Source organism: Natrix helvetica (genome assembly GCF_964273705.1).
Source record: "Natrix helvetica genome assembly, chromosome: 2".
NCBI lineage: Eukaryota > Metazoa > Chordata > Lepidosauria > Squamata > Natricidae > Natrix > Natrix helvetica.
In genome coordinates this window covers 161973891-161989626 of record NC_138552.1, presented here as the reverse complement: position 1 = coordinate 161989626, position 15736 = coordinate 161973891, and the positions used below count along the sequence as shown (strand labels likewise).

The following is a 15736-nucleotide window of genomic DNA, read 5'->3' as shown; positions in this document are numbered from 1 at the left end:
TAAAAATGTTCAAATTAAACAGCAAACTCCATATCCTAAAATGACAATTCAGGCATTGCTACCTCATCTATGTTCCCTTCAGAGATTGTTGGATTCAAAGCAGGTATATGAAGACAGGTTTTTATTGTTTCTCCTAATCCTGTTAATTCAGTATAATTTAAATTAACATAAGTAAAATGTGTGTCTTAGGGAAAGTTAGGAAATGGATTTCTATGTGCTGTGACTGATTTGCATTGCATGTAGCCCGCAGTCAGTGTGAAGGAGATTGTGGCATTCAGGAACAGAGATTAATAAGAAAATAATTCTGTTCTAGAATGGATTCAATCTGGTGGCCTCTAGTTCCTTTATTAGTTTGCAGGTTATTGTAGTGTTGCAAATAATACTCAGAGTTTATACTTTTCGGAGCTATCCATACTGAATGAAACAGACATATGCCTTTTTCATTCTGATGGGTTCCTATTTCTAACCCTCTATGGAAGTTCAAATTTTCTTCTGCATCCTTGGAGGATGCCTGAAGAACCAAGAGATTACGGAAGCGCCGGTCTTGGATAATGATAGAAGATAAAGATAGGAATAGGTACCATGACTGATACCTCCGTCTCTTCCCAGTAACACAACAGGGAATTCCTGGAGCCTCTGCCCTTTGAGGGCATCAGAACTAGAGTCTTTCCATTTATCTGTGACTTATCTATCACCTACCTCCTTTGATATTTCTAGCCTCTGCTTTCAATTATCAGCTTGCCTAAGAGCACTTAGTAATTTCAAGACAAAACTCTTGGAACCTCTGACCTCTGCTTGTCAGATAACCTAAGTATTTAGTGAAAATACACCATCATCCCATTGGTTTGAAGCTGTAAACATGTGTGCTTTGTTCTCTGTCAGCTTACAGTAACCTCCACCACCTAGAAGTGATTGGTTTACTTTCCTGCTTCTGCAGGGGATGTAGAGATTTAAGTCAGCCACACCAAGACCTTGTATCTTTCTTAACAGGAAGCAATGACATTTGCGAAGTGTTATGTGTATGGATTAATTAGGCGTTGCAGTCACAATCGCAGATCCATTAATACCCGGGGTATTAGCAACAAGGATTTAATTCTAGGTGAGAGAAAGGGTAGAGCCAAGATTCAGAGTAGAGTGGGTGGAACATGTGTTTTTTTAAAAAATTAAACTATACTAAGCCACTTTTGGGGTGTAAATGATCATTTTTATGTATTTTGCACCTCACAATGAGAGGAAACAAAGCTTCCAATTTCCAGCAATTGTGGTCAGTGGTCAGTACTGGGAACTGCAGAAAAGAGGCTGAGAGGCCCCAGATGGCTTGGGGATCTCAGGTTAACCACTCCTCCTGTACGTGAGTCACCAGTCCTGCCATTAGGATGAACAACAGATGCAGCAAGAATGACTTGTTCAAAACAATTCAGAGAGTTCGTGACTAATATTTTTGTCTAATGAGCATCCTGCTGTAGATAGAAGTAGCTATGCAAACAAGGTTTCAATATGGTTTCATTTGCAGAGCAAATATAGCTGGGGATACGAATTCCACCGCATGAGAACGGAACAAGCATCCATGTAATATGTTACGACTTCAGCCAAGGCCTGGCCAGCTTCGTTTCCTCAAATTCTGTCCAAGCATCCATGCCAAGATCATCTGCTAGTAATTCCTGCTCATATAGAAAGATGAACCAACCCAATTTCATAATTCTTTTCTAACATGTGGAGACTTTCTTTTGCCCACAACTTTATTACTTTTAAATATATAGTCTATTTTTTGTTCGTTTTGCCGAATGATTTCCTTTCCGAGGCACTATCCCGTTTGACCTTATGACTTTTGGTTTGCTGAATGTCTCTTAGATTTTAAATTAAAACCTGTAATGAGTGCTGGATTAACATGCCATGTGGATTTTTAACCTTTTCATTTCATTTCATTTTCATAGTGGAAAGAGACAAGGATTTTTCTCACCAACGACGGCACTACAAAGAATTCCGATTTGATTTGACTCAGATCCCTCATGGAGAAGCAGTGACTGCAGCAGAATTTCGGATTTACAAGGATCGAAGTTACAGCCGATTTGAGAATGAAACTATTAAGATTAGCATTTATCAGATCATCAAGGAATATCCAAACAGGTCACTTTTTTGTCCAGTTGTACTTTAAATTAATTCTTCAGATTTAGGGACAAGGGATTGTTTTCTTTTTGTTAAGGAATTAAACATAAGTGAAAATCCAACAAAAGTGGCTTGGAAGTTTAAAAAAAAAATAACAGTTGAAGGTGGTTTGAAAAGTTTTGCTTGAGCCGACTGATCAAGTAATAACTTGGTAGCCAGCTGAGTTGTTGTCAGTATTCTTGCAGATTATACTACCAAATGTAAATTTTGGATTTTGTTTGGATTTTCATGGCTGTGATTTTGTGACATTGTGTTTTTAGGTAAAGGAACATACATGCTTTAAGCCTCTGCAAGGTTTACCATAATTGCTGTAGAGCAGGGGTGTCCAAACTTGGGAACTTTAAGACTTGTGGGCTTCAACTCCCAGAATTCCCCAGCCAGCATAGCTGGCTGGGGAATTCTAGGAGTTGAAGTCCACAAGTCTTAAAGTTCTCAAGTTTGGACACCCCTGCTGTAGAGTATTACATTGGCAACCTACTTGGAATGTGCCACCTGTTTTGTTGCATTGACTTGGCTATTGCCATGTTACTGCTATGCTCTTTGTAACCCTTGAAGGGCAACCAGCACTGCCAAAGAAGGAAAGAAGCAGGAAAAAGTCCAAGTTGGATCTTGGTTGAAAGTATTTCAGTCAGTCAACAAGAGCCCTGATGGCACTGTGGTTAGAATGCAGTATTGCTGGCTACTTTTGCTGCCAGCTGGCTGCCAGCAGTTTGGCAGTTTGATTCTCACAGGCTCAAGGTTGACTCAGCCTTCCATCCTTCCAGGGTTGGTAAAATGAGGAGCCAAAATTGTTGGGGGCAATATGCTGACTCTGTAAACTGCTTAGAGAGTGCTGTAAAGCACTGTGAAGCAGTATATAAGTCTAAGTGCTACTGCTATTTCTCAGGCACTCAGATTCTGGTCTTTGACTAAGGATGTCAAGCATTGATGTCAGCCCAAACTGTGCACTCTGACCAAAAGATACTCAGCATTTGCTCATCATATCAACCAAAACTGTCAAGGAGAGAAGCGTGTTTTTGAAATTCTGAAACCACAAAATATTTGTATTATAATTTAAAAGGCTACAGTCCTTTTGCAGATTCCCCACTCCCCATCCCCTATGAACTCTGTCTAGAAGAATAATTAAAGAGATAAAACACATGCCACTATATTACTTGGATGATTTTTTTGTGGTGTTCCTTTGCCTGGAAACTGTACTGCATCTTCTATTCTTACATCCTTCATTTTTTAATGTAGTATGTTGGATTTTGTGCATGCTCCTCTTGACATATTTCTATTAGGAAAAATGAAAAAGTTCTACATTGCAGAATGTAATGTCTGGGAGGCAACAAATGAAATTTTTTGGAGTAGATTATTATGTAGGTGCACGGAAACAATGGTATATGTGGATTTTCAAACACCAACACCTGATGATGTTGATCCTATAACCATCTAGGTAGGGGGAAAAACAGTTAAGAGCGGACTGAAACAAAATGAAATATAGAAAGAGAACACTAATTCAGTGCTCAGTCTCATATAGATAAGAATGGCCATTCTGTCTCTAATGGATGTGAACCATTTTCAGTATGAACATTGTTTCACTCTGAAACTCACAGCTCTGATTCTCCATCAAGAGTCAATGCCATAAAAATGTTTACCTTGTGTATCCAAGATGCTTTAAGATGAAGGAAAAATGGTTTTACCTGTGAATTTTCCTTTAGGATCTCTGAAGTGGAAAGAAGTCCATGCTATTCATTTAGCCATTGGTGATGTTTTCCTGTGAATTGCATATATAGCCTTTGCCTATTTGTATGTTAGGAATCCCTTCTTGATATATGCACATACTTTCATTTGCCTTTTGGCAATCTCTAGTCCTTGTTGGATGAGAGGTTTTTCCCTTCCTTCATATGGAAGAGCAAGGGGAAAAAAACTCCAGTATGAAATCAAATGACAGTTTTTAGATTGGTGGCTGAGAATATCAGGTCATAAAGATGCTCATTTTTCAAGGAAAAAATAGCTTCTGAATGGGCTAGAATTTAGTGCAGCAACTCGTAGGCATTTTATTTACTTACAGCCAGAGTAGATACGGTAAAAACCATAGTAGCTATTTAAGGAGCTTATCCTGGCTAAGCACTTCCTATCAACAAAACACAAAAACACTTTTTTTGATTGCCAGGGTAGATTTACTATAGATGTAGATGCTTTACTTGGAATATGAAGGGCCTTTTAAAGTTTTCAGTGTGGTTTGTGGGTTGCTACATCACCTCATATTCTGGGCTTTCATGCATCTGTCTCTCAGCTGTTACTCACCTTTAATTATTTTCCCACTCTCAATCAAGTTGGTATCCTATCTTTGTTTTTTGCTTGTTCCAGGTGTTTGTGATGTAGAACTGGGTAGCTGCTAATGAGATGTTCCCTTTCCCCACCTCAGGTGCTTTGTTGCATTTTGTCCACTTCAAAGAGTTTCTGCATGTTTTCTTTTCTTTCATTAAGAGGCTTATGCTCTGGGTGCAGAATGGTGCTAGAAACTTGCTTCTCCCTCACCCCCTTTCTCTCATAGAACCATCTAAATCTGTAGGGTAAAATTGCTTAAAAATAATAAATGGATAGTAAACATCACCCACAGGAAAGCTGTTAAAGTTCCCCTTACAAGCATCACAGGGAGTCCTCAACTTACAACCACAATTGAGCAGAACAGTTCCATTCCTAAGCAAGACAGTCGTTAAGTGAGCCATGCCCTATTTTACTTTACACATCTTTGCCATTCAACCAACCGTAAAAACTAGCCAAAATTAATAACATTAAAAGCAGCTGCTATATTTTTTTTTAACAGCCCAGTTTACTTGTCCTCAGAAAACGAGGCTGTATAACTAATTGGTGACATGTCTAGAAAATAGAATTGATTGAATTGGGTTCATATTAGAAGCTCCTTTAAATGGAAGAACAAGCTCCTACAGCTCTGACTGGATGGTGGGGAATGGTGGGGAATGGTGACCACCCAGTCAGAGCTGAATAAGCTTCTTGACTCTTGAAAAAACACCTTTGGGACAACCGTTATCTGGATGACTGAGAATCTCCATAGGAAGAAAATATAGTTCTCAGCTATCCTTAACAGTGTAGTCCAGACACAGAGCCAGGCTTCAGGTAGCATAATTCACTGCAGGTGTCCTTAAAACATAGTTCCTGAAGCTTTCATGTTTTGAGACTATTTAAAATTCTGAGAAAAAAACCAAAGACACACTCAAACAATGTTTACTTTGGGGGACATAACAAATCACAACATCCAGTTACCATAGGTAAATATGTGAGGTTCTTATTTTATCTAAATCTGCAGGATGCCTTAAATGGAAGTAATATCCACCCACCCAGCCTACCTGTGTCATTTTTCTGGGCAGACGGACATACTTAGTTACCTTGTGGTAAGATGGACAGCCAATAAATTTTATAAATAAGTATTTTCAAACAAAGCACCCTCCGTAATCATTATTTTCTGAAAATGGCTTTGGGATGTATTAATTTGTCAATTTGATTCTTTTTTAATCCACTCCAACCTAAAGATTCTGGGTGGTCTATGACAAAACATGATATACAAACAATATAATTACTCCCCCCCTTCATATGTTCTCTCATAATTAATTAGAATCAAAGCATTGATGGAATAAAGTTTGAACTGCTTTGCAGAATGCCAAGGAGAATGTGATGCATCTTAAGGACTATCATAGAAAAGCTCTACCGTGTGGCTCACACCTTGTGGAGGGAAGACTCTTAGCAAGTCCTCACCGACATCTATCTATCTGATATATAGAAGAGCAATGCTATTTAGGGCTCTGCGGGTGATAATCTTTTTGAAATGGACCCAGAACCTTGTTGTTAAAAATGTATTAATTTCAAAATGATTATTGTTTTCCAACAGACTAGGTACTACATTCTGGTTCAGTTGTAGTTTTTGAGTCATTTCCATAGGCTATCCCACACAGAACATATTACAACAACTCAACTACATGATGATACATGCAATACACTCCTTTTATTTAATTTTCTTTACAGTAGATAATCAAGTGGAACATAAAACAGGTAGCCCAAGGGCAATACTTGTGGGTACCATGATGGGAAGCCAGGGCTTAAATGGGCATGCTCAGCAGTAGAACTAGCTCATGAGCCTGCTCATTCTGGTTAAAAAGACAGGCTAAAAAGTCAGTGCTATGGCAATGTTGAGGAACGAGGTGGCTCAGTGGATAAGACGCTGAGCTTGTCAATCAGAAGGTTGGCAGTTCAGTGGTTTGAATCCCTAGTGCTGCGTAATGGAGTGAGCTCCCATCACTTGTTCTGGCTTCTGCCAACCTAGTTGTTCGAAAGCACGTAAAAATGTAGAAAAATAGGAACCACCTTTGGTGAGAAGATAACAGTGTTCCTTGTGTCTTTGGCATTTAGTCATGCTGGCCACATGACCATGGAGACGTCTTTGGATAGCACTGGCTCTTCGGCTTTGAAATGGAGATAAGCACTGCCCCCTAGAGTCAGGAATGACTAGCACATTTATGCGAGGGGAACCTTTATGTTTGCCTTATGGCAATGTTTTGCTGATTAGATAGGACTCTAGTGATGCTGTATCATTGTCTGAAAAAAGAACACATCATTCATAAAAATACAAAAGAGAGATGGATTAGCAAAAAAACCATTAATGTGCAGAGATGCAAATTTAGGAAGATTCTATTTAGTTTGAACAAAATATGTGTTATCAGAGTGAGGTAGATTGTGCTGAGGTTCCTTTTTGTGTGCCTATTCTTTCAGCAGTTCATGGTTGATGAATAACTTCAGCCCCAGCTCCGTTCTTCCTTAGCGTAGCTCTTTATCTTTACAAAGTTTAGTCTGGACAGCTGTTCAAACAGGAGGTGCCGTTAAAGACAGTATTGTAAAAGACAGTGTGTGGCTTAGCTTACTCCTCCATAGGGGAATGATCCAACTGACATGGAACATTGATTCTTCTAAACATCTACACAATGTGTAAATTCAGGTCAGCCCTGATCAAAGCCTCTATCACCTCTGCACCTATCTTGGCCACTCTATCCACCCAACCCCACAAGTCTGGAAAAAGAAAATAGGATATTGGTTTGGACTGAGAACAGAGCGGTGGTTCCTAATACCGGCATGTCTGTTTTCAGCCTCTACCCAGAGTCTTTTTCTCCTAGTGGTTGGAAGGTTGAACAACTCATCTCTTGTACTCAAGCTGTCCAGTGATATTGCCAGAAGGAAAATTCACAGGTATCCAATTTTCCAATTTCATCATGTAAATGATTAGTTCAGTTAATCATTATAGATGAGCAAATGCAAGAATTACATGCACAATTTACAGAACTAGTTTTGAAAAAATACTTGCTGCCCTGAACCATGAGTAAAGCAAGCCAAGTTTAATTTAGCTGCAACAAGGGGGATACTATATGGCTCGGCTGTATTTATTTTTAGAGAACCAAGAGCTACATTTACTTTCTTAATCTATATGCAGTATATAGGACCTCCTGTTTTTGAGTTGGGATTATGAAGCCATGAATGAACTTTAAGATGAGATTTGCTACATCCATGCTCTTCACCATAAGTAATTTTTAATGCAAATATTCCATTAGGTAAAAATGGACAAAATCATAATCTTAGACTTGGTTTTCAGAAAGCACTATGAACTACATAGCTAAAACATTTAACACTTTTTGAAAATACAGTTAATTCTTGATTTACAACAGTTTTCTTAGTGACTGTTCAAAGTTACAACGGCACTGAAAAAAGTGATTTATGATCATTTTTCACACTCATGGCCATTGCAGCCTCCCCATGGTCACCTGATTTACATTTGGATGCTTGAAATTGACTTGCGTTTATGACGGTTGCAGTGTCCCGGGGTTATCTGATCACCTTTTGCAACCTTTTGGCCAGCAAAGTCAATGGAGAAAGCAGATTCACTTAGCAACCATGTTACTAATGTAATAACTGCAGTGGTTCACTTAACAAAATGGTTCAAGAAAAGTTGTAAAATGGGGCAAACTCACTTAAATTTCTCACTTAGCAACATACATTTTGGGCTCAATTGTGATCGTAAGTTGCGGGATCGCATCCTCCCACACACATCCCTGCGGCCAATTCGCTCACACAGGGAGGGGCTTCTCCTGGTGCCGTCCACTAGGCAATGCCAGCGGGCGACACCAAGGAGTAGGGCCTTCTCTGTGATGGGCCCAACCCTCTGGAATGACCTCCCCCCCGACATCAGAACCACCACTGACTTCCGCTCCTTCCGGCAAAAATTGAAGACTCACCTGTTCCGATTAGCGGGCCTGGCATAATTACAACTGTTACCTCCTGGTAGACGTATTATTCACTGGTTATTTTAGGGGTATTGTTTTTAATTTAATTTGTGTGTTTTTTAGGGGTTTTAAAATTATATTTATATATACTGGCTAACTGTACAGTTCTTTTTAACTCTATTTTAACCTCCTCCATATTTAACTGTACATATTTAACTTTTCTATTTATTATATTGTGATATATTCCTTGCATGGACTGTACACCGCCCCGAGTCCCTCTTGGGAGAGGGGGCGGTCTAGAAGCACAGTAAATAAATAAATAAATAAATAATAAATAAATAAATAAATAAATAAATAAATAAATAAATAAATAAATAAATAAATAAATAAATAAATAAATAAATAAATAAATAAATAAATAAATAAATAAATAAATGCTTGTATTTTTCCTTTTAAAATATTTAGAATGGATGGATTTTTGGTGAGGTTTTCATAGAATTCTTCACAAAATCAAATAATATCTAGCTTTCCCCCATGCACAAATTATGAAAAAAGTACTTCAAAATACTATTAGTATTATAAAATACCCTAAAGCTTAATCTTCATGGGTTTTCTCATTATTGTCTATACTTTACATGCAACTATTAGAATTTCTGATACATCTGCAACACTTACATGTTCATAGAATTGAACTGTGGGACATGAAATCACGTAGTATATCAAATAGATAGAAATAAACAAAATAAAAAGTATAAATGCCCGGGTTTATTGATGCCAACACAAAATTATTTTGGAAAAATTAATTTGAAGCACTGAAATTTAATTAGTTTATGGATCACTGCCTTTCATTTCCAACATGTGATGTCGTATGTATGTAGATTGTCTGCCTTGCTTTGCCACAGTCAGAATCAATGTTTTACTGCAGGGGTGTCCAAACTTGGGAACTTTAAGACTTGTGGATTCTGGGAGTTGAAGTCCACAAGTCTTAAAGTTCCCAAGTTTGGACACCCCTGTTTTACTGGCAAAGTTAATTCCAATGACATAATCATTATTCATTTTTATTTACTCTTTCTTTCTATACTAGGGATGCGGACCTGTTCCTATTAGATTCAAAACGAGCTCAAGCTCCTCATATTGGCTGGCTTGTGTTTGATATCACTGTGACCAGCAACCACTGGGTGATTGACCCACAGAATAATTTAGGGTTGCAGCTCTGTGCAGAGATGGCAGATGGTAAGTTGTATGTATGTGTCACATTTCACAAGAATCTGTTTGAAATCTGTTTTGGATCCTCCGGGCTGGATGGGAATATTTTGATCAGTGACCTACATTAAATCTGTGGCTGCTATGAAAATACTTTTACATGTAGGTACATACCTGATATACTAAGACATAGGAAAAAGAGGTTGATGGTAACCGTCATATTTACTGCTGGTCTCTGTAGTCAGGTTAGCTGAAGTGGTCTCAGATGTAGAAAATTGCAGAATGGTCCTTTTGGAGAATTTAACATGCATATGGGACCCTTTCCCATGCTAGGTTTAGGAGTTCCCAGCCTCCATGATTGCCAAGATGCTGCCTCATTTTATCACTGGCTTGACACATGTAGCTCTTAGATCAGGGTGGGTTTCTGCTGGCATTACTGCTGGTTCATTGCATGCATGCGCAGTTGCCTGTAAATAGTCAAAAAATGTCAAAAAACATGCCACGGTGACCGGGGAACTAATTTGGTGACATGGCAAGCCTGCTGTCCCTACCGGTTCGGCGATCCAGTTGCAATTGTTACTACTGGTTTGCCCGAACTGGAGGCGAACCGGTAGCAACCCATCTCTGGCTTAGATTCGAGATGTCCAATTTAGGACCAGTGGATTTCAACTCCCAGAATTCCCCAGCCAATCATTCTGAGGAATTCTGGGAGTTAAAGTCTACAAGTTTTAAAGTTGCCAAAGATGGACACCCCTGGCTTAGATAGTGCTATGGGCAGAAGGAAGAGAATCCAGATTTAGGAGGGAGAGTCATTTATTTCATTATCATGGGCAGATCACTTGTGTTGTGTTGGTGATGGAAGGAAAGTGTTAAATTCTCCTGGTTTAATACTTCATTTTATTCAAGCATTCAGTATAGTCTTGCTTTTGGTCCTCCCAAAATTGTCTAGTATTGTATTATGGCTTTTGCTCTTTCATCTTTTAAGCAATCATTTATTTTTATTTTATGTGAGTGTTTTCTCCTCGGTGATTTATGGATTAAAGCAGATCCTGAGATCTGTAGGATAAGCAGGTGTAAATGTTTTAAGAAAAAATGAATAGATAATCTTTGAACAAATTTTCTATTATTGATTAAAATAGCATAAGAAATGCAGAGCCAGATTCTACTGAGATATATCCAATATATGCAGAATTAAATAGTGCTGATTTTCACAAGCGTATGCTCAGGCTCCATACAATATAATCTGTGCCTTTGTTTGTCATACTAGTATAATTCTGATTAACTTGCAATGTGCCAGCAACAAAACCCAGGAACTGTTTCACCTAGCTTTAAAGCTTCTACCACCCTAGAGTCTAGAACTTGTTTTACTTAGTTGATTATGAGGCTGGATTGAATCCTCTTGTTAGATTAAAATATCTTCCTTTTGGATTTTAATTGGGTCTGTGATTTTTAATTTTAAAAGAGATAAAAAGGGATAAGAAGTTTGTTTGAAATTGCAGTATGTTGGAAAAGATGAAGAAAATAAAACTAGAGTATGAAAAACATACCTGCTCATCATAGTTTTGCATTTCCTTCTTGATGAAAAGAAAAAGCAATCCATTATTTTTTTCTTTGAAAATGGAATTTGATTTCAGAGGCATCGTTTCTGCATGAAATATGGCTGGTTTTCTGCTAAAAACACATTTTATATTGAATTGTAGGTCTAAAGAGCAACATAACACATATGGAGTCTGTCAACATATAACTTATTGTTTCCCTGGGGCTGTGCTAAGTTAAGAAAGGATCATGCTTTTTCTAATTCTCTTTTCTACATGTCTGCATATATCTGTGTAGTGGTCCACTGGGTTCTATTATAGTGTACATTTTAGGCTGAAGACGGTTGTGATTTTACAGGAGGAACCATCACTTCCAACTGATACAGAAGGTGGGAAGTCAGCTGATGAGTGTTAAAATATATGTAGAAACCATCTGAAAGAGCCTCTTGTATTATTTTTTCCATGTGCAGCTTTTGTTATAGTCCCATTGTTTTAGCACACATGCTGTAAGGTATGATTTAAAAAGAAAAAGAGGAAAATCTTTTCATGCTACATTTTTTATGTTTCAATTTCCTTCTAAATTGTAGGTTAAACACGTTCAAATGTTAGATTAATTTCTAATAGTTAAAAAATGGATTTATTTCTTCTAATTGCTTTAAGGCACCAGATTTAATTTGAATCGCCAGGGCCCAAAGGAAATTAGACAGTGAGAAATGTACACATTTTTCTAAAAGGATGCAAGGGATAGACTGAAATCTGATTATGAACTTGATGGTGGTTGAGGAGCTAGGCTGTCGCTATTATTTTCTTATAAAAATCACTACTGTCTGATTTTTATAATGAGAATCTCAGGTGCATTGCTATGATTTTCCTTGGTGTAAAAGCATATCTATCTATCTGTCTGTCTGTCTGTCTGTCGATCTATCGATCTGTTGGGAGTATACTCCTAGTGTTGGGTCGGCAATATATATCTATATACAATAACAAATGGTCGTTGTTGCTTTAAATGGGTGAATGTACTTACCAGCTGTAATTAACTTTACAATAAGAGGGAGTCAGGAGAGCTCACTCTCTCTCTCTCTGCTTCTCCTATGCTTGATAACTACTTGCTTGCTTGATGACTGGAATGTGAACTGCGACTGTAAGCAATTGTTTGTTCTTTGAATTGTGTTTGGACATATATCTACTATCACTGCTTGTGAAGCAATTATTAGTAGTAAAGCTACTTGTTTTTACTAGCAGTGTCTGAAACTCTATTCATGTGTTTTTTTCTACTAGCAACATTCTTTCTCTCTAGCTGTACATTCCGCTGCACTATTTTCTGTCTCCCAACAGAGATACCCCTAACACGATCTATCTATCATCTCTCTATCGCCCATCTCACCACAAAGATGCTCTGGGTAGATAGGAAAGGCAGGGTATTCATTGGGAAAATGGGATTTGGAAGGAGTCATTCTTCCTAGAGATCCAGTCTGAATTCTCCTTCTCTTGGTCCATTCCCCTCCAACTAATCCTTCACCATAAAATAAACAATAAAAGGAAAACTACAGCTAATTATAGATACTAGCGAATCAGATTTGGCTCTGGGTTTCCAAGTAGGCGAACTATATGTATGGCATGAGCATTTGAGATTGTTGGATGGTCATTTCTCACCAGTGACTTATGGTATCATCTACATTCTTCCCATTTCTATCTGTCAAAGTAACATTCATAAAGACAGGCTTTATATCACTTCAGTGATGGCTAAGGGATGAAAATAGTATAAGTCACTAGGGGGGAAATAGCTAAAATTGTATCAGTTTCCCTGGGGAATACTCTTACTATGAGATTTTAGTTTTCCCTCTGGCCTCTCATCCAGTAGTGATTTATGTGCAAAGCACCACCTTAAGACATTTGTGGATTGTTAAGTCTTACAGCTGTGTCTTGTTGTTTGTTTTATTTGGCTTATATCTTTCTATTTCTGCATACTCTATTGTCCCTACTAATAATTAATCTATATTTAAAAATCTACCAGTGTGTATATGCTTCCATTTTGAGTCTATTTACCAAGTTGGCATTCTATTTTTCTCATTTATTATAGATAGCAAATTACTTTCCAGCCCTGTTAAATATATTTCTGACTCTCTATAGGTAGTCCTCATTTAGCAACCACTCATTCAGTTTGAACTTGCAACCACACTGGACAAGTGGTGCTTACGAACAATCTTCAAAATTCCGACCTTTGCAACACCCCTGCAACCTATATCTGAAATCACATTTAAACATTCAAAGATATAGGTAAAGGTTAAGATAAAGATAAAGGTTCCCCTCGCACATACTGTATGTGCTAGTTGTTTCCAACTCTAGGGGGCGGTGCTCATATCCGTTTCTAAGCCGAGCAGCCAGCGCTATCCGAAGACGTCTCCATGGTCATGTGGTCGGCATGACTAAACGCCAAAGGTGCATGGAACACTGTTACCTTCCCACCAAGGTGGTCCCTATTTTTCTGCTTGTATTTTTACATGCTTTTGAACTGCTAGGTTGGCAGAAGATGGGACAAGTAACGGGAGCTCATTCCGTTATGCGGCGCTAGGAATTCATACCGCTGAACTGCCAACCTTTCTGATCGACAAGCTCAGCATCTTAGCCAATATTCAAAGACATAGCCCAAGACATTCTGATTTTCTTAATCTAGAGGGCAGAATGCAAATGCTGTAGTCCATATAAGAAATAAGTATGGGGATATGAGACCTAACTTGATATCATACACCAGAAAGTTTAGTGTGTTTGGTAAAAGACCACACTGAGATAGAACACTTCTAATACAGAAGGCAGCAACATTTCAACTTTGAAAAGAAGTATATCTGTTTACATCCCTGCGACCAATTCGCTCGCACAGAGAGGGCCTCCTCCAGGTGCCGTCCACCAGACAGTGTCGGGGGGCGGCGCCTAGGAGTAGAGCCTTCTCTGTGGCGGGCCCAGCCCTGTGAAATGACCTCCCTCTGGATATTAGGAACACCGCTGACCTCCGCTCCTTTCGTATAAAGCTCAAGACCCACCTATTCCAAGTAGCTGGCCTGGCTCAACTTTGATCTAACTATATCGCTCCTGACGGGTTTTTATTTGGGTATTTTAATTGTATTTAATTATTTAGGGGTTTTTAAACATTGTGATTTTAATTGTTTTTATTCATTAGTCGACCTCCTCCTTGTACATGTCTTGGTATACGTCTTTGTTATATGTATGTCTTGTCTATATATGTATTTCATATGTTTTGTTGTATGCCGCCCCGAGTCCTTCGGGAGAGGGTGCGGCTAAGAAATAAATATTTATTATTATTATTATTATTATTATTATTATTATTATTATTATTATTATTATTATTATTATTATTATTATTATTATAAGAGTTGTACCTCTTTTTGTATATGTAATAAAATAATGATGAAGGGATCATATTTATTCCCTGTACCGTCATATCTTTATAATTATTACAATGAAGTCCAATTGGAATCAAAAGAAACCTTATAACACTTCATTCACAGTGGAAGTATATTATATTGAAAAGTTGGTTCTAGTATTTCAAGAATACATTTTGTGATATAATTGCAATTTTTTTTTACATTTTGAACAATATATCTTGCTGTACTGAAGGAATGTGTACAGTAAAACATTCTGAAATGTTCATAAATCTTTCAGAAGGATTACATTACATAGCTTTTGAAATATCATTGTCAACATGTACGGATAAAACCACAAAACAACTCTGTCATATTAATGTAATGTAATTCTGGCTTCAAAGAGGAAAAAATACCTCTTTTTTTAAAAAAATCAGTTTTGGCAATAGCTATGATTAGCCTTTCTTTCTTTCTTTCTTTTTAATCCAAAGGGAATTAATTCTCAGTATGGGTTCATGTGTGAGACTTTGAGGCAGGCATAGAAATGAGGTATGGTTTCACACAGTCCTCATTTCATATGGAAATTTGGGATATGAGAAGGTACAAAGGTATAATGTCCAATCCATACACTCTGTCCCTCCACCTACTTTAGGTGGAAAAGTTTTCCTTTATATTTTACTCTATTCACTTAGGCATGTGAATGTCTGTATATGTAGAAATAAATCCCAACTACTGTACATGAAAGTAAATTCAGAATTATATAACTTGGAGTGACAAACCTTTACAGCAAAACTATTACAGTAATTAAACCAGAATTATTCTGTTGATCTCAAAGTCCTTCAAAATCTTCCCACTCCTCCTTCCCACTCATCTACATGTTTCTTGGCTTTTACTATCTGGAGAGCTTTTCAATCATGAGGAACCATAGATTATATCTGTAGCTCCTGTTCTTCTGGACTCAGTTGTGGCCTTCCAGCAGCCAGCAGAGCTGGCAGCAGATTCGGACAGTGAGGAAGTTGGGAAACATGGACCAGTCCTGGAGTCTGGGGAAGGCTCTGATGAGGGCTCTGTCAGAGGCAGAGAGGGGGTCAGAGCTGTATGCCAATTATCAGCTGCCTTCAGAGTCAGACATCAGTGAGGCAGACGAACAGCTGGAGCCTAATCCCAATGTGCGCATGTGCAGAAT

General features: G+C 38.0%; 1 protein-coding gene across 1 annotated transcript in view; it reads left to right on the top strand.

The window, feature by feature from the left end:
• Positions 1-15736, top strand: part of BMP5 (bone morphogenetic protein 5) — a 55909-nt gene that overhangs the window by 20622 nt on the left and 19551 nt on the right. The window contains exons 2-3 of the mRNA XM_081940308.1: positions 1935-2127; positions 9520-9668. Of these exons, the coding sequence (XP_081796434.1) occupies positions 1935-2127; positions 9520-9668 (342 nt within the window). The remainder of the gene's footprint in view (positions 1-1934; positions 2128-9519; positions 9669-15736) is intronic.